This window comes from Tachysurus fulvidraco, chromosome 2 (assembly GCF_022655615.1).
Source record: "Tachysurus fulvidraco isolate hzauxx_2018 chromosome 2, HZAU_PFXX_2.0, whole genome shotgun sequence".
NCBI lineage: Eukaryota > Metazoa > Chordata > Actinopteri > Siluriformes > Bagridae > Tachysurus > Tachysurus fulvidraco.
The window spans coordinates 1,561,051-1,580,856 of NC_062519.1; the positions used below are offsets into that span (position 1 = coordinate 1,561,051).

The following is a 19,806-nucleotide window of genomic DNA, read 5'->3' on the forward strand; positions in this document are numbered from 1 at the left end:
ATGGCTCTTAATTAAGTTAATTCGACTTTTATCATGATGTAGCTTTTAAAGCTACTATCACAAAAAAAAAAAAAAACAGTGCAGTAAGACTCTCGTTTTATGAAATATTTCTATGCGAGTGAATGAGAAAAGAAGGTGCAAGTAAGGAGTGGAACTGAAAAACAGTGTGAAAAATAACTATGTTGAATGTCGATGATTTTTAGAAAAGGCTTAAACGTTAACATATGTGATTTGCAGTTGAAATCAGTAATATTTGTATACAGTATTTTCTCTTTACTGTACTGTGGTGTCACACTGCAGGACATTTTATGTCTGTTGCTGTGAAAAAGGCTTAGAAAATAGCATAAAGAAGGGGAAATTCTATAAAACAGTAACAGTGACACCAACTTCAGCCTTTGAACATTATAATTTCATATATTTTGTTTGAAAATTGTCACATAGGAAAAAAAAATACTGTTTCACCTCTATTTGTCAAGTGCCCACAGACACATTCGTAGGAAATCTAACCCACCTTGTAGGTACAAATCTAACACAACACTACTGTGTGTTACACTAAAGGATTTGTGTAGGTGGGCTTCAGGTGGCTATAAGTGACCTGGTACTTCCTGAAGAGTATAGTGTATATTGTATAATACACAGTGTGGAACTAGCTTTGAACAGCACAACCTCCCCAAACCTAGCAAGGTAAGTGAGACGTCCGACTCCAAGGTAGCTGCCAGAATCACAACACATCATTTAACTTCAATTTAACTGTCATTATTGTCTTCTCTTATGGAACACACTTTAGCCCCAGTATTAATAAAAAATAATGTGTCAGATACGATCACAATACACCTTCCACCTTCCACGAGATGAAATTCAATACAATAAAGAAAATCCACTCTTTCCAGTATGGTACAATTCATTATTTTGTTCCCAGTCCAATAAGAGCTCAAGTGATATCAGACCTCAGAGTCTGTAAACCTTTAGCCCAATGTGTAATATTTTATCAGTACTTAATGATGAACAGAGAACAAAACCAGTCTGTTATTAACGTTGTACAACAAAAATATAGATTCACTACAGCTGCTTATAAATACAAATACACTTAACAGCTTAAAATCTCCAAAATCCACAGAAAGGTTCCAAAGAACGAAACCTGACGTCTCTTCAACAGTAACGGTGATAAACCTGACCGACCGTCACGTGCAACCGTCTTTGTGTTCACCGTCTGTTTTTACCACATCCACCATCTTCTGATGCAGTGAACCAGACAAAAAACTGTGTCTATTATTCAACTACAACAGATTAACAACAATCATGACCCAAAAACCAGAGGTTTGTGTAAAGATGATTAGAGGAACTATTAACACACATTAATCCAAACAGTGCAGTTCAGTGTTACATTAAAATAATAAACCATGCAGTAATACATTTATAAATAAAAATACTCACTCAGCTTTTCTGGAGGCTTTGACCACTGGCAGCAGCATCAGGAGACCTTCATCTGATGGATCATATTTATACAAATAAAACTCATCCAGCTCCTGTTCTGAGCTTAGTAACACAAACACCAGAGCTGACCACTGAGCTGGAGAGATTCTATTTCCAATGAGACGACTGTAAACTCCTCTGTTCAGGTAAGTTTGTACTTCCTGCACTAGTGAATGATCATTCAGTTCATTCAGACAGTGGAACAGATTGATGGATTTCTCTGGAGATGGATTCTCCCTGATCTTCTCCTTGATGTACTCCACTGTTTCCTGTTTGCTGTGAGATCTGCTTCCTGTCTGTGGCATTAAGCCTCGTAAGAGCGTCTGATTGGACTCCAATGAGAGACCCAGAAGGAAGCGGAGGAACAGGTCCAGGTGTCCATTCTCACTCTGTAAGGCCTTGTCTACTGAACTCCTGAGGAGATCAGACATGTTTGACTTCCTGAAAAGATCAGACAGATCAGAGGTTTGATGTTCTGTTACATTTCTGCTGATGAAGGAGAGAAACATGTATAAAGCAGCCAGAAACTCCTGAACACTCAGATGTACGAAGCTGAACACCTTCTCCAGGTGAAGACCAAACTCCTCTCTGAAGATCTGGGTACACACTCCTGAGTACACTGACACTTCTCTGACATCAATGCCACACTCTCTCAGGTCTTCCTCATAGAAGATCAGGTTTCCTTTCTCCAGCTGGTGGAAAGCCAGTTTTCCCAGTGCCATGATACTCTCTCTGGTCTGCTGAGGATCAGGGTCACATTTCTGATGGTACTTTTGGTCCTTGTGTTTGATCTGAAAGATCAGGAAGTGTGTGAACATTTGAGTCAGAGTCTTGGGGTTCTCTCCACCCTCTGCTTCACCCAACATTCTCTCTAGAACAGTGGCTGAGATCCAGCAGAAGACTGGGATGTGGCACATGATGTAGAGGCTTCTTGAAGACTTCAGGTGTGTGATGATTTTAGTGGCCAGGCTCTGATCACTGATCCTCTTCCTGAAGTACTCCTCTTTCTGAGGATCACTGAAGCCTCGTATCTCTGTTACCTGGTCTACACACTCAGGAGGGATCTGATTGGCTGCTCCTGGTCTTGTGGTTATCCAGAGGAGAGCAGAGGGAAGCAGATTCCCCTTGATGAGGTTCGTCAGCAGCACATCCACTGAGGCTGACGCTGTCACATCACACAATCTCTCATTCTTCTGGAAATTTAGAGGAAGTCGACACTCATCCAGACCATCAAAGATCAACACCACTTTGTAGGAGTGACAGTTTATTGATTCTAATTTTCTTTTTTCTGGTAAAAAATGCTGAAGAAGATTCATGAGACTGAGATTTTGCTGCTTCATCAGATTCAGCTCTCTAAAGGGAAGTGGAAACATGAAGGTGACGTCCTGATTCGCTTTTCCTTCAGACCAGTCCAGAATGAACTTCTGTACAGAGACGGTTTTTCCAATTCCAGCAACTCCTTTAGTCAGCACAGTTCTGATGGACTTGTCTTTAAAGAGATCATTACATTTGATGGGTTTCTCCTGTGTTGCTGGTCTCCTGGACGCTGTCTCAATCTGTCTCACCTCATGTTCATTATTGATGTCTCCACTCCAACCCTCTGTGATGTAGAGCTCAGTGTAGATCTCATTCAGAAGTGTTGAGCTTCCAGGCTGTGAGATGCCTTCATTAATTCTTTCACACTTCTCTCTCAGCTTGGACTTAAACGTTGGCTGAGACACAGAGTTGAGTTCTAATAAACAAAGTAATAACATGTTTTAATGTAAAATCACTGAGCTCAATATAAAATGTACATTTATTTCAGTTCCTGCTGTTCGTTCCTGATCGATGTACTAAATATTACTGAAGGATCAGGACCATTGTACAGAGTAACCACAAGCTGGACCATGAACAGAACAGAAAAGCAGCAGATTTACATGATACTAAAATTACATTTAAAACTAAAAGTGTTCATATCTAAAACTATTTCCTCTCTCTAAAGTGAAGCTGATGGAATAAAGTCATGACTCAGAGCTCTTACTGTTGTGCAGTGTGTTAGCGAGATCTGTGTGGTTCATGTTCTTCAGGACGTGTAGTGTGATCTTCAGCGCTCCCTCTCTGACACTGTGCAGATCCTCCTCATCCTCCACCTCCCTCTCAGTGCATGCTGGGTAATCTGGACTCAGGAGCTTCCTAAACCTCTTCAGCTCATTCTTTATCAGAGTGATGACTTTGTGTTCCAGCTCCTGGTTAGAAACACACAGGAACAGATCTAAATATTATCATGTTACAGTGAGAGATGCTTTTAATTTATAAAAAAAAAAGTAGAAATCTCTTTTTAATATTATTACATTTAAAAATTAGAACTGAAATTCTGATTACTCATAAAACTGATTACCCATAATGCTCCTGCACATCAAGACATTACAAGGATCACAACACACATTACACACCAACACACACACACACACAGACACACACACGCACGCACGCACGCACGCACGCACACACACGCACACACGCACGCACACACACACGCACACACACACGCACACACGCACGCACACACGCACGCACACACGCACGCACACACGCACGCACACACGCACGCACACACGCACGCACGCACGCACGCACACACGCACGCACACACACACGCACACACGCACGCACACACGCACGCACGCACGCACGCACGCACGCACGCACGCACGCACGCACGCACGCACGCACACACACACGCACACACACACACACACACACACACACACACACACACACACACACACACACACACACACACACACACACCTTGAACATGGAGTCCAGATGATTTTTGCTGAGGTTTGATTTCTTTGATTTCTTCTTTTGTGGTCTGTGAACAAACAAAACACATCATGTGATATGGACGTATTGGACGTATATGGATGTATTCATAGCTGCACAAATCACACACTAATAAATACAGACACAGATATTTAACACTATCCTCTTAACACAATACACTGATTTCAGGATTTCCTAACTGACACCAACATGTTTAGATACAAATGTTTGAATAAATGAATAAAATTTTTATATTGTCATTAATGTCCCAGGTGTAAATGTTCTTCTGTAGCACCACAGACCCTCCAGCTCAGGGACTGCAGACTGAACTGAACTCTTAAAGCACTTTTCCTCACTGCCAGTCCGAGAGCTGCAGCACTGCACAGTTTAGTGTTTTACTGCTTCAACACCTGATAAAGCTCATGAAGGGCTTCATAATGAGACGAGTGAGTTTGATCAGGTGGAATACTGCTGTAAAACACCTCACTATACTGACCTCACATCAGTAGAACTGTCTCCGTCTCTGAAGTTATATAGAGGACCCATTGACCGGTCACTCTTCATGGACACACAGCTGGGTTCTGGTGAGTCTGATCTCTTTCTCTTCATCATTCTAGAATTACAACAGAAATATCAGCAATAATTAATACTCTGCTGTCTCAGCACTGTTAAACAACGTGTTCATCATTAAACACCAATAATTCCATCTTTTTAATTCAGATCCAGTCTGTACACTTATTCAAACAGGAGACAGGCTTCATAAGTCAGGAATTACTCTGATATCAGGAGTCCCAGTCACAGCTAACTGACTCAGCTGGGTCTTAAAGCCTGTAGAGTTCACTGACACAAAGCTATACTGCTCTTATGCTCCACATTACACCGTCCTTTTTACTCTTCTCTCAGTGAATGATTTGTCTAAACTGTTCTTAGATCAGATCAGTGATATATTCACTGCTATTAAACACCTTAAAGCAAAGTTGAGTTCCTGTGTTAACTAGTGAGTGTTTAGAGATACAGATGTGTTCCCATGAGATGGTGTGTATTTACAACCCAGTCTCACTGCAGTTCATCACACAGTTCATTTTTAACGTGTCAAAAAGCACGGACTTTCGATCTAATGTATTTCAATAGGAAGCATCTTTCGTGTCTGCACCACATTTTTCTTTCCGCCTCTCGGAAGCAATGTTGCTCATTTGTTATTCATTTTTAAACTTTAAGCAGAAATTTCAGCAATAATTAATACTCTGCTGTCTCAGCACTGTTAAACAATGTGTTCATCATTAAACACAACCCAGTATTTACAACCCAGTCTAATGGCAGTTCGTCACATCGGTTACGAAATGTACTCTATTTGATTTGTGTTCGTGGAGACGGAGCTCCCTTTTTTAATGTGTCAAACGTGTCACTTTTGATCTAATGGATTTCAATAGGAAGCATCTTTTGTGTCTGCACAGCATTTTTCTTTCCGCTACTCAGAAGCAATTTTGCTCATTTGTTATTCATTTTTAAACTTTAAGCACTACATTACTCAACATTTAACCAAGAGATTTTATCCTTGTTTTTATTGCTTTATATTCTGTAGGGTACTAACCATTGTGCTATGGTTTCTTTTCTGAGAAAAGCCATTTTTCCATCTATTTGGTGTGTTAAATCAGAAAGTAAACTAAATACTACATTACCCATAAGTCTTATCTACTTTTACTATGTTGAAGTAGCTAAAACTACCTGATGACCCACTGCCAATTCTCTTTTAATGACATCCTCATCTTTCTTTCAACACATAAACATGAAAGTGTGCTTGATAATTCAACAATACGATGTCATGAACATGCATTTTATTTGATTCTCCTGATTTCTGAGTCCGCAAATTCTCCTTCATTGTGCTCAAACCACTTCCCAGGTAATGTTACTTGAATGTAATGATCAAATTTGAACACTCATACCCGTGAGCTTCAGTATCCGTTGCTATGGAGACGGAGCCAGTCCGGTTTGCGAAGTGTTCAAATCCAGTGGCACGACAGTGGCAACAACCCCACCAAAGCATAACCTCTATTTTGTAATAAAATTAAATATCATTTTATGAAATAAAAGTCCATTAATGTGGATTTTAACCAAGTTAACTCATGCGGAGTTGCCAGATGGCACATCTTTTGACATTTTATGAACTATGCCTATAGAATTTATAGAATGTAATCATCCGAGAAAAAAGACTAACAACCAACATAACTTATCAAATCATTCTTTTGTATTATTTCATATGTATGGTTTGTAAATATGAAATTGTTTTGTGTCATTCATTTTCTGTGGAAGGGGACACAAAATAGGATGCACATTGCATACTGCCCGGGGGTCTCATGCTGATACAGTTTTAGGACCACCTAAGGTCTACCACATTCTGAAATAGTGATGGTGACCACTAATGTGGACATTATTATTCAGCATTAATTTACTTGTTTTTGTGATACAATTTTAACACAAATGGATTTATCTAACACAAATATAGTAAAATAATAAAATAAATGAATAAATAAAAGGGCACAAAAATAAATGTAATTTCCTCTGACAGGTGTAGGAGCCTATCTTTTATTATTTTGATTCCTAAATTCATGATGCTCACTTTGATGAGAATATTAAACATAGAAGAGGATGCATGTTTATAACATTGAATTTTGCTGAATAAACCATAAATATTTGACTGAAACCTGTCTATTAATATCTGTTTGAATGAACCTTAACTTTGAAATTTTGTAACTGTTGCCCCGCTTCTTACATCTGGAGCTTCGTACTTTTCTATGGATATTGCGCTGGGCAGGGGCAGTTATAGGATTTCATCTTTATGGGTTTTATCCCTCAGTGAGAATTTAAAACAAGAAGAGTTTTATATTATATATTATATGACTACATAGTAAGCCAAATGTTATGCTATTATTTAAAATGGCAAAAGTGGACACAAATTTTATTCATGATGTAATGATGCCAGTCTTGAATCAAATCAGTTCATGTATGTGTGCATTCTCTACAAACAGTGTGTCCATTGAATCCAGTCATTAATAAACAAATATTCACAAGACAAAGACCAAATCAATAAATGTTGATGTATAAATGCATTAATATTTTGTTTGTGCTACAACTCTGGTAAAAAGAATAGTGAAATTTCACTGCTTTTGTTCGCCGTCTTTGCGGTTTTCCGCCGATTAATATACGCCTCCAGCTCTGACTGCGCGTGCACGCTGCGCGTGCCTGTGCTTCTCCGTTCTAATAAAGCAAACAGCTCATGACGCACTTTTGAAAGACTACAACGCACGCGCGTAAAAGCAAAGTAAAGAAAAATCGCTCTTGGTTAATTCAAACTAATAAATCATTTTCTTTCCCATCGACGACATGTTCTGCATTTCAACGTCATTTTTATTGTTTATTTATGAAAGTAAAAATGATACTTTTAGTTTTAGGGTGGCTGAGATCATACACAGGGGGCTGGAGCCACCCTAAAAAAGGTCTAGAACCGCCCCTGGCGCTGGGTATACAGGAGGAACATTGTGCTTTGCGAGTTACCCATCGCGTGTTGGTAAACGGTGTGTGCTACAGTTTGCTATGCCGATTGTGAAACGCAATAGAGAAACCGTTTGCCAGAATATTCCCTGACCGTCATGACATCGTATTGTTGAATTATCAAGCACACTTTCATGTTTATGTGTTGAAAGAAAGATAGGGATATCATTAAAAGAGAATCGGCGGTGGGACATCAGGTAGTTTTAGCTACTTCAACATAGTAAAAGTAGATAAGACTCGTGGGCAGGGGCGATTCTAGAATTTTCATTTTGGGGGCTCAGGGTAGGCTTGTATACTGTGATAAGGGCTGAAGTTGAACGCAGTGAAGACACATTGGATGAGAAACCGAACTGTGTATTGGTCCAGTAAACTGCAATTACAAGAACTGCACCGATGCAGATGAGCAAAATTGCTTCCGAGTGGCGTAAAGAAAAACGCCGTGCAGACACGAAAGATGCTTCGAATTGAAATACATTAGATAGAAAGTCCGTACTTTTTGACACGTTAAAAAACGGAGCTCCGTCTCCGCAAACACGAATCAAATAGATTACATTTCGTAACCGATGTGACGAACTGCCGTGAGACTGGGTGTGTAATTATTGCTGGTGAATGTAAAAGTAAGTCACCTCTCGTGTTTTTTTAAGTCCTGTTTTCCAGACACACTCATGTTGGAGGTCACGTCTCCTTCTCCAGGTCACGTCTCCTTCTCCAGATTACAGCAGGACACACGTTTACTTCACTCCAACATCTGTGTGTTAAATTAAACCCTGAATCAGCACAGAGTTCACTTACAGGTAATAGTCACGCTATAAAGTTATAAAACAATCTGTGTACATTAAAGCTTCAGTACAAAGCCACAAAACTCTTCTGCATCTAGTGTCACTTCAGTGTGTTTATATATTAGAGCTTTAGATACTCACTGTGTTTTTACTCCTCAAATCTTTTAGTTTTCACTCGTCACAAAATGGAGCTGCTGTCTTTCACCTTCATTACAGTTTATACTGCAGAGGGGGGAAGTGCAGAGACGCAGACACACACACACACACACACACACACACACACACACACACACACAGACACAGACACACACACACAGTGTATTAGTAAATGTTGAAAAATAACATTAACTAAATGCTATCAACGTATTGCTCATTGTTAGCTCCCATTAACAAATGTAAGCTTAATGTGAAACACAACAGTTATATTTCTACCATAAACCTATACAATTTAGAGTCTTTACTCTACAGCTGCTGTTTTCTGCTCGAGAAAATGGTGGCTGTAAATGGTGTACTGCTCAAGCTGATACACGCCTTCAGGGGCGGATCTAGGATTTCACCTTTAGGGGGTTTATCCCTCAGTGAGAATTTAAAACAAGAAGAGTTTTATATTATATATGACCACATAGTAAGCCAAAAGTTATGCTATTATTTAAAATGGCAAAAGGGGGGCTATAGGTTTTTTTTACACCTGGTCACTTCCTGCGTTTTCTGTGATCAGATAGCTATCCGATGGTAAAAAGACCAGGTCTAAATGCTCTCCGAAACGGCTTCGAGACGGATATAAATCCGATGGTACAAACCCCTTCAGGAGGTGGTCTGGGACGCGTTTCAGATGAAACTGGACAGGTGTAAATGAATGTGGTTGTTCAAGCCACATATGTCAGCGCTATACTCCTCCCAAACGGAAGTATGTAACGCAGGTGGGAAGCCAAGATGGCAGCGGTGTGAATGGTCACGTTTTAGAGTCGTCTACGTAGTTTGAGGAGTTTGAAGCTAACAAAATTAGATTTGAATATGTAAAGTTACAACTTAGAAGATATATGCTTTTTCAATATTTTCCTGGCAATAATTTTTGACATGATATTATGGGCAAAAAAAGGAAAAATCAGTCCATTCATGAAAGTGCTATACTAGCTGGTCACCTTATGGAAGAATGCTGCACAGAGTCGGTCGACATGGAGAATATTAATATTAATCTTGAGACAGAAATCAGTGCCAATGAAGAGGTTCTTACGAGGCCTGTTTGCTCTATTCCATCCAAGAATCTTATGAGTTCAAAAGGCATGAACAAAGTTTCCTTATCTACATTTACTTGATTTAGAAGCTAACTGCTAAAGTGGATGAAACACACAACAAGGTGATCTCCATTGATAAAAAAGTTTCCGTTTCTTGCGGAAAACTCGACAAACTATCTGAAAAAGTCTCCCATATGAGTGAAGAGATCAAGATGCACGCTGTCAAGATCGTTCAACTTGAAAAGGAGATAAAGGAATTGCGAGTTGAAAATGTAAGTCTGAAAGAAAGCTTTGATGAAATGCAACAGTACTCATGTAGATGGAATCTCAAGCTACAGGGGGTCCCAGAGCGCGACGGAGAAGATGCGATAGGCGTGACAATCGACATCCTAAAGAAGATGGTCTCTAGTATCCAGAACAAGTTGGATCATGTAGTTGATGTTGTACACCGTCTGGGGCTAAGGAGATCTGACGGAGCACCTCGTAACATCATCATGCGTTTTACCATGCGTACCTACAGAGACATGGTATGGAGGGCTGCGAAAGACTCGCGCTATCTAAAAGAAAACAAGCTTCGGATCAAGGAGGCGCTGATCAAACAAGATGTTGAGGCTAGAGCCAAATTATGGCCGTTGGTTAAGAAGGCTCGTGAGGAGGGGAAGAAGGTCTCGTGGAAGGGTCCCCATGCTTTTGTCACTGGAAAAAAACTCGAACTCTGCCCTTGAGATGGACAACGTATTGTTCTATTTTCGCAGATTACCTTCATGGAGCAACTTATTTTGAATTTAACTCAAGAATTGTGCGTGAACAGTTTTTCACGTTTTGATGTCTGCCCCAGTGTTCTCTTCACGAGTTGCTCTTGGTCAGTCTTTCATTTACAAATAACCTTCAAAGAGTATTCCTTTTGAACGTTTCATTTGTGCTCGGACAATTTCTTATTTTATTTTATGATAATATCTTATTTACAGTCTTCATGGAGCATCTGAAGTCAAACTTGGCTCCTGAACTGTGCATTGACAAACAATCTCTAAATGCAGACCGATTTATGGGGCAACGTGAAAGTTTTATACTTCGTTATGGTTCCTTTATCACAAATAAGTTATGCTCTCTCATACAGTTGCACTTTTGCCTACGTTATAGGGTATGTGTTAGCTTCAACTACCGCTTTGTCAATGCAGTTTTACAGCGGTAAGTTTTAAAACCTTTTTGTGTTCTTGTGTTCTTAGTCAAGTTACTCTTTACTGTTTTTTTTCTTTCTCTCTTTTTTCTTTTTTCTTTCTCTTATGCAAGACTTGGAGTTTAACTCTTTGAGTATTTTATCGTTAAACACTCGTGGCTTGAGAGATCTCACTAAAAGAAAAGCCTTATTCTTATACTGTAGAAGAATGAATGCTGACTTAATACTGTTTAAGAAACTCATTCCTGTGAGGGTGATGTTCGCTTTTGGAAATCACAGTGGGGTGACAAGGCCTACTTTAGTCACGGATCTAACCACTCTACAGGGGTTCTCACTTTGATTAACAAATTTAAAGAAGATATTGTTGAATCGTTGATTTCTATGGAAGGAAGATGGGTTATTCTGGTCACTAAACTTGATAATATTACTTTTATAATATGTAATATATATGGCCACAACTTAAAATCTGCCAACAAGTCTCTTATTTTCTTATTACAGAGGAATATTGAAGCTTTGAAAAATAAATATAAACAAGCTTTTATTATTATTTCTGGAGATTTTAATGATGTATTAGATAATTCAGTTGACAGATTTCCTCCTAAGATGAGCCTCACTAATAATATTATCTGTACTCTGTGTGATTATATTCATATTGCAGATGCATGGCACTATTATCACCCTGATGTAACTGAATATACTTGGAGTAATAATTTGTTGTCTTCTAAATCTAGAACAGACTTTTTTTTTATTTCTCAACATTTACTGCAATATGTGTCTGATGTCAGTCAACAATATGCTCCATTTTCTGACCACTTAGTAATTAAGCTGATTTTGCAGACTAAACACAGGGAGAGTACTGTACGTGGTTACTGGAAATTGAATAATAATCTGCTAAAAGGGATAATCTGCTAACCCTAACCCTAACCCTGGGAATATTTTATATATAAAGCAAGATTACCAGCAATAAATAGATATAAAACCTTAAAAGTGGTTCATGCTGATAGAGAAGCGGACTTGCTAATTAAAATAAATACCTTAATCAAAAAAGAGAATCTCTCTGTTACAGAAATTAGTCAGTTAAAAACTTTGCAATTGGAATTAGACAATATATATTTAGAAATAGTTAAGGGTGCCTTCGTTAGATGTAGAGCGAGATGGCTTGAGGAAGGAGAAAAAAATACGAGCTTCTTCTCACTCGAGAAAAGGAATTTTAAAAGGAAAAGCATCTCTGCATAAAAAAATCAACAATCCGGTAATTTGTTAGTAATTTTTATAGGAATCTGCACTCCCCTGATTTACAGGCAAACCAAAGTATGTCATACCTACAACAGATTAAGAACTATATACCTCAAATAAGTGATGAATTTAAGTTGTCATGTGAGACTACTGTTTCCTTAAATGAAATGAGAGATGCAATGAAATCAATGAAAAAGTGGAAGTCGCCTGGCTCCAATGGCCTTACTTTAGAATTCTTCATACAGTTTTGGGAGATTTTAGAACAACCTTTCTTCTTAATGCTTCAAGAATGTATAAAAAATGGTACAATGACTCCTACTATGAAACAAGGGGTGATATCTCTCATTCCCAAACCAGATAAAGATGTAACTATAATTGATAACTGGCGCCCTATCACTCTTCTTAATTTTGACTATAAATTAATTGCATCCATATTTGCCAAGAGATTAAAACAGCATTTACATTATATCATTAATGAAACACAGACACGATTTGTGAAAGGTCGTCATATTAGTTGTAATACTCGACTTGTTCTGGATCTTATTGATTACAGAGATGAAATCAAGTCTGATGCAATTATCTTATTCCTCGGTTTTTATAAGGCCTTCGATATTGTAAAGCATCAATTCCTTATAGACTCTTTAGGGGCTTTTGGATTTCCTTCTAAACTCATAAATATTGTTCAAATACTGTACAAAGAAATAGATAGTTGTATAATTTTAAATTTGCATACATCATCAAGGTTTCCTGTCCCTCGCGGAATACGTCAAGGTTGCCCTTTGAGCCCCATTTTATTTTTATTTGCTGTTGAAACACTATCCATAGATATTTTGCACAATAACTTTGCAGGCCTTGATATCTTTAACAGAGAGATTCGAATCTCGTTTTAGGCAGACTTTTCTTATCCAAAACAGAAGGATTATCAGGTTTGTGTACCCTTCCCTGTCTTTAGCTGTAGATAATCACACCTCCAAAAATATAGATAAGATTTTTCATGATTTCATTTGGAGCAATAAGTCACACAAGTTGAAGAAATATGTTTTAGCTAACAAAAGGAGTGATGGGGTCTCGAGGTCCTGCATTTTGATGATACTAACAATACATTTAAAATTAATTGGTTAAAAAGATGTTTGCTTGGGTCAGATTCTTTGTGGTATTTTATTCCTAATAATATATTTAAGAGGGTAAGTGGCCTTTCTTTTTTTAAATGAAATGCAATTCCTCCACTGGTAAATTGCCTATTAAACTGGCTAGATTTCATCAACAAGCCTTGTTAGCCTGGAAACTGGCTTACAACCACAACTTTTCACCCCACAAAACCATCTTATGGAATAATTTGGATATTAAGATTAGAAAAAGATCAATCTTTTTTGATAAATGGTTTAATAAAAACATAATTTTTGTTGCTGATCTATTCAACTCTACTTGTGATTGTTTATCTTATGAAAGCTTTATGAATGTCCATCATTGTCCCGTTCCATTTAAAGAATTTAACTCTTTATAAAGGCAATTCCTGATGGATTAATATGTCTAATGAAAGCTTCCCTTACACATGAGTCATGCACCAAACAACTTTCACAGTTATTTTTGTCTCGCTTTTAAGTAAACATTGTAATAATCTTTAAATAGTGAAATGTAAAGCAAACTTGAGCTACGGAAAGGCGCTATATAAATAAAACTTCTTCTTCTTCTTCTTCTTCTATAATAAATGTATTCGTCAACTTTTTCAATCTCGAAACTCAATTTCTCAGAAAGGGAAATTTTTTTGGAGTTCTAAAATAGATAACATGAAATGGAGGAAAACATGGTTATTACCATATAAATACTGTATACCGAATAAAGTGAAAGTGCACTTCAAAATTTTGCATAATATATACCCTTGTAATGCATTTTTGTCAAAAATTTGTGATGTAGCTGATATATGTACCTTCTGTAAAAAAGAAAGTGAAGATATTTGTCACTTATTTTTCTCATGTAATGTTTCTTCACTCTTCTGGAAAGATTTGGGTTTCTACTGTTTTTCTAAAATGAACGTGAATGGTATTTTTCACATTAAGGATATTGTTTGTTTTTTGAAAACCAAAACAAAACTTTAGAGTCAACTGTTAACTTTCTTATCCTCGTGGCAAAGTTCTATTTTCACAAACAAAGATTTCTTAAGATAATACCTACTTTTATAGAGTTCTTATGTGTAGTAGAACATTTAATAAAAACACTGAGAGTAATTAATAACAAAAAATGTATTTCTTTTTTGAAGAGATATGATGAGATCTTTCATGTAACATGATTAATACTTGTTTTGATGCTTTTATTTGTTTTTTAGTAACCTCTTTTCTTTACTTGCTCTGTTTCTGCCTTTTTTCTATCTATTCTCATACATCTGTTCAGTTAACGTTGGATGTGTTGATGATACATTTTGTGTAATGTATACATAGTTGTTTTTGATTAATATCATCTTTGAATTTGCAATAAAAGAAAATAAAAAAATTTAAAAATTAAAAAAAAAAGTATGTAACGCAGGTGACAAATATGACAGAAACAAATATGTTTTCCCACCAGCGCTGGCTCCGATCTTTCACCCAGGTGTCTCATTTGGTCATAAAATGCACTGCTGCCACCAGCGAAAATGCAGCAAACAGTAAATGCTGTGTTTTTGTAGCAACCATTTACATTTACAGCATTTGGCAGAGGCCCTTATCCAGAGCGACGTACATAAGTGCTTAAATCTCTAATATTGAATACATTAATGCTGGTTCACTAGGTTCACTAGGTGCCAAAGTGACCAGGTGTAAAAAGGCCCATAGATCAGGGGTCGGCAACCCGCTTGCCTGTCTTCAAAACTTGAGAGCCCTGGCATGAATACGAAGAGGACTCAATTAGACATTGCACATTTTATTTGAAAGTAACCTTCGACCCAATGTCTTTTTTCTTAAGGTTAGTTCAAACTGTTCAAAATATTTTTGTTTGCCTGCAGAAATAAAATTTTGTTTACTCTGTAGCAGTTCATTGATTTCATAAATGCAACACACTACAGTTTTTTCTATAGTTTCCATGAAGGTAAAAAAAAACGATATATGCAGTTTTATCTTCATTTTAGATGTCAAAAGGGTTTTGTGGCTCCCTGTGTTTTTTTTCTGTGGGGAAACGGGTCCTAATGGCTCTTTGAGTGTTTAAGGTTGCTGACCCCTGCCATAGACAAACGCCTCCATCTCTGGCTGCGCGTGCCTGTGCTTCTCCGTTCAAATAACGCAGACAGCTAATGACGCACTTTTAAAAGACTACAACGCACGCGCGTAAAAGCAAAGTAAAAAAAATCGCTCTTGGATCAAACTGATAAATAATTTTCTTTCCCATCGACGACATGTCCTGCATTTTAACGTCATTTTTATTGTTTATTTATGAAAGTAAAAAATTATACTCTTAGTTTTAGAGTGGCTGAGATCACACACAGGGGGTTGGAGACGCCCTAAAAAAGGTCTAGAACTGCCCCTGCACGCCTTGACCAGCCTTGGCCTTCCTTATCCTTACTCGATTTGACACCTTAACACGAATTAATACAGAAAACATGGATTCACTTAGCAGTTTCTATAAAACTTTCAAATGGAGTACAGCGATGTTTGGTGGTTAAATATACTAATTAATATTATATAATGTTTTACTGACTCCTATATAGCAATAACACAAACGATAACAAGTAATTTGTTATAATTTAGTAGCTACATCTACAATATTAGTGCATATATATAGTCCATACTGAAAGTCTATAAAACGCATAACGTTGATTGTTTGTGTTACCGCAGCAGTTTCTCTTAGTCAGATGGCGCTTGTAAATGCATCCCTAGCGCTGTTGTGTGTGCGTGCGTGATGATTTTACACACACACACACACACACACACACACACACACACACACACACACACACACACACACACACACACACACACTTTCTCGCGCTCTGTTACAAGATGTGGTGCTGGTTTGTTTGTATATCAATGATGGATTGACCGCTCAAAATAATTCATTATATATATATATTTGTTTGTTTGTTTGTTTGTTTGTTTGTTTGTACTAAAACCTAAAACATGAATTTTGCAGTTTTCTCTTTTTAAGGACAGTGTTCAAGATGTGAAGACAAGTGAAAGTACTATATATTTAAATATTATACTCTAAAATGTGCAGTTTTACTGTATTGGGGTCATAAAACCACTCAGTATCTGGTGTGACCACTATTTGCCTCATGAGAGTTGATCAGGTTGTTGATTGTGGCCTGTGGAATGTTGGTCCACTTCTCTTCAATGTGTGAAGTTGCTGGACATTGGCAGGAACGCTGTTTACTGTACACGCTGTGGTATACGCCGATCCAGAGCATCCCAAACATCTACTGTGTATTCCTCACATTCAGAATTTTCCAACCTGAAATAGAGGTCACATTGCACCTGAAGCACAGGTAAAGTAATACATCTGTCATTTAAAACAATAAATCTTTGTAGAAAGGGAACACTTTAACTGAAAAATATATTGCTAATTTTATATGCAAATAACAAACTAGTGGAATAGGCTTTGTACTTTAAAAAGCACTTACTTCATTAACTTCTTATCCTTGATCTCTCAGTATTCTTTTAGGGCAGCAATGTCTGTAGATAATAGAATAAAGTTGTTTTGCAACTTCAGCTACAGTTTTGGTTTTCAATGGGAAGGCCTCAACCCACTTTGAGATGTAGTACACTCAAAAAAAGAAACACGGCTGTTGTTGGTTCAGAGAATATAAATAAATTTGGATTATATAATTATCTAAAGTTTGTGCATTAAAATTAAAATATTTGTTTTGACAAAATAATAAAAAAAGAAATTTTAAAATTTACACAATTCACTTACGAACAAAGTGAATGAAACAAAGCATTTTGCTTCTGCATTACCGCACGTTGATCAGCAGATGGCGCACATATGCAGATAGAACGCACATGGTTCAATTTTCTCTTCTGATTAACGCCATTTTGTGCAGTTCGCTTTGTGTTTATGCGGAGACACAGTTAAGATACTTTACTTATTTGCATTTATATTGAGATTTTCAAAGATTAGAATTATGAATTACAGATTACATAATTTCTAGATTTATTTCACGTTTGTTTTCACATTATTAGTCACTCTGCATTCTGTTTTTGTTCCTATGTAATATTTCCACTTTGCATTTTGATATAATATAAATTATCCCATAAAAAGACAAAGTACTTTTTTGACTTGTTAATTATTAGTAGTTTCCCCATTTATGTGCAAAAATATGGCCAGGGTTAGCATGAAGTGGTCTCAAAAAGAAATGAGGAGCAGTAGCACAGAAGATCAACAACATCCTGTCAGTTATGGATCAGGTTTGTTCTTTAAACTCATCATTTTAAATCTAGCAATATTTCTCTCTCTTTCAGTTATTATGCACTCAGCATCACGTTATGAAACCATGTTTTTCTCTCAATTAAAACGCTAAAGGTAATAATGGTTGAGGGAAGATAAATAATGGCATAATGATTTTTTTTCCTCCTCGGTAAAATGCATCTAAAGCCTGACATATATCTGAGTTCAAATGCAAAACCCTCTATAAGCCACTGTAGTCAAAAGAAGGTGTATTTGTGAGTATTACATCTGAACTTAAAAAAAAAACTGTAAACTTAACATCAAGGCTTGTGTATAGCTTTACCATATTTTTCAATAGCATCAGATTTATGCATCTAAAATTAGAACAACATAAAGACAAAATTAAAAAAAAAAAAGCAATTGTGAATAAGAAAACTGCCAATAATGGCTTTTTGGTCACACTTTTAAGGATGTCCCCATCGAAAAAAGACGTGAATGCATCCTAAAAGCCTTGTGAAGGAGTACATGGTAATTTAAGCCTGTTAAACATATCACTAATACCAATTCCCCTTTCACCTGTATTTTATGTAATTACATATTGTATTTGAATTCTTTAGGATGTTGAACATGATGAAGCCCAAACCTCGATGCGCAACACCACCCTAGGAAGCTACGTCATCAAACCTGAAGGGGCACATGCCACAGACCCTTACCAAGATGTTGGCATCATAGTTGAAGGTATCAAAATACTTGAAAACCTAAACAATGTTGCCGAAGCATGTTCTATGATGCTTGGTCTAATTTATGCATTAAACTTGGCCTATACACAAGACTTCAGATACACATTTGAAACATTTTAAAAGCTTTTTATGGAGCTAAATGCCAACAATCTGTCAAACAAGGTCCATGTCCTGAAAAATAAACTTCTTTTGTAAGTATTTACTCGAGGTAATGTTCAAGAGGTGGTACTTATGTTTCCTCAATGATGTTACACTGTTGGCTTGTTACAGCACATTTGTTCCAGGACTGACCATGTTACACTTTTTTTCATTATCGATCTCGTTTTAAATAAATGCTTTATTTTTTCACAATTTAAAGGAGGCACAGATTGCAAGAGAGACTTTTCACCCACATAATTTCATTTATAGGCAATGCTTTTATTTTTTGAATTTTACAGTCTGCTTTTAATAATAAGAAAACAGAAAGCAGTTTTAAAGATACAGATTTTGAACAAATAATTTTCGTTGGACATTTGTAAAAGGTATGTTCTTGAATACATTAAGTACTCTGTTTGGTTGCAATGCAAATGTAGGTTAAGTAAAGAACCATGTTTGAGTAAATAACTTTACTCGGAAAACACTGTCTGTAAAGACCAGTGTTGTATAAAGTACTAGAAAGCAATACTTGTGTAAAAGTACAAGTATCATACTAGGAAAAGACTTTGGTAGAAGTGAAAGTCACCTTTTAGTATATTAGTCAAGTAAAATGCTTAAAGTATCTGATATTTACAGTACTTAAGTATCAAAAGTAATTTTCTGATATTTACTGTACTTAAGTATTTGAAGTAAAAGTAAAAATAAAATTTCAGTGATTTTCAGTAGGTATAAGATCAGGGGCGGTTCTAGGATTTCATCTTTAGGTGTTTTAGCCCTCAGTGAGAATTTAAAACAAGAAGAGTTTTATATTATATATTATATGACTACATAGTAAGCCAAAAGTTATGGTATTATTTAAAATGGCAAAAGTGGACACCAAAATTTTATGCATGATGTAATGATGCCATTTTGAATCAGATCAGTTCATGTGTGTGTGCGTTCTCTACAAACAGTGTGTCCGATGAATGCAGTCATTAATAAACTAATATTCACAAGACAAAGACCAAATTTATTTAGTATTGAATGGATTGTTTGCATTAATATTTTCTTTGTGCTACAACTCTGGTAATAAGAATAGTGACATTTCACTGCTTTTGGTTGACGTCTTTGCGTCTTTCCGCCGATTAACGTTATAGATAAACGCCTCCAGCTCTGACTGCGCGTGCACGCTGCGCGTTCCTGAGCTTCTCCATAGAGCGCGCGGAGCGTAATACAATCTAGGAGCAGTGATACACCAAACCTCCCTTATTACAGTCACACACATTTCTTCTGATTTTATTTTGTAGTAACGAGTAACGAAGACGCTTAGTGGAAATATAACAGAGTAAAAG

General features: G+C 37.0%; 1 protein-coding gene and 1 long non-coding RNA gene across 5 annotated transcripts in view; one reads left to right on the forward strand and one right to left on the reverse strand.

Moving 5' to 3' along the window:
* Nucleotides 1–19,806, reverse strand: part of LOC113661992 (NACHT, LRR and PYD domains-containing protein 14-like) — a 64,182-nt gene that overhangs the window by 29,433 nt on the left and 14,943 nt on the right. The window contains exons 1-6 of one of the 4 annotated variants that reach the window (XM_047809891.1): nucleotides 8,748–8,811; nucleotides 8,454–8,575; nucleotides 4,775–4,891; nucleotides 4,264–4,327; nucleotides 3,494–3,698; nucleotides 1,435–3,205 (exon numbers count right to left, since the gene is read on the reverse strand). In XM_047809891.1, the coding sequence (XP_047665847.1) occupies nucleotides 1,435–3,205; nucleotides 3,494–3,698; nucleotides 4,264–4,327; nucleotides 4,775–4,891; nucleotides 8,454–8,494 (2,198 nt within the window). In that variant the 5' untranslated portion in view covers nucleotides 8,495–8,575; nucleotides 8,748–8,811. Of the gene's footprint in view, nucleotides 1–1,434; nucleotides 3,206–3,493; nucleotides 3,699–4,263; nucleotides 4,328–4,774; nucleotides 4,892–8,453; nucleotides 8,595–8,747; nucleotides 8,812–19,806 lie in introns of those variants that run through there. The other 3 variants (XM_047809893.1, XM_047809892.1, XM_047809894.1) reach the window with 3 other exon arrangements.
* LOC113662007 lies at nucleotides 17,242–19,014 on the forward strand. The gene is made up of 3 exons (XR_007139908.1): nucleotides 17,242–17,283; nucleotides 17,541–17,620; nucleotides 18,218–19,014. It is a non-coding gene; the product is annotated as an uncharacterized LOC113662007 (long non-coding RNA).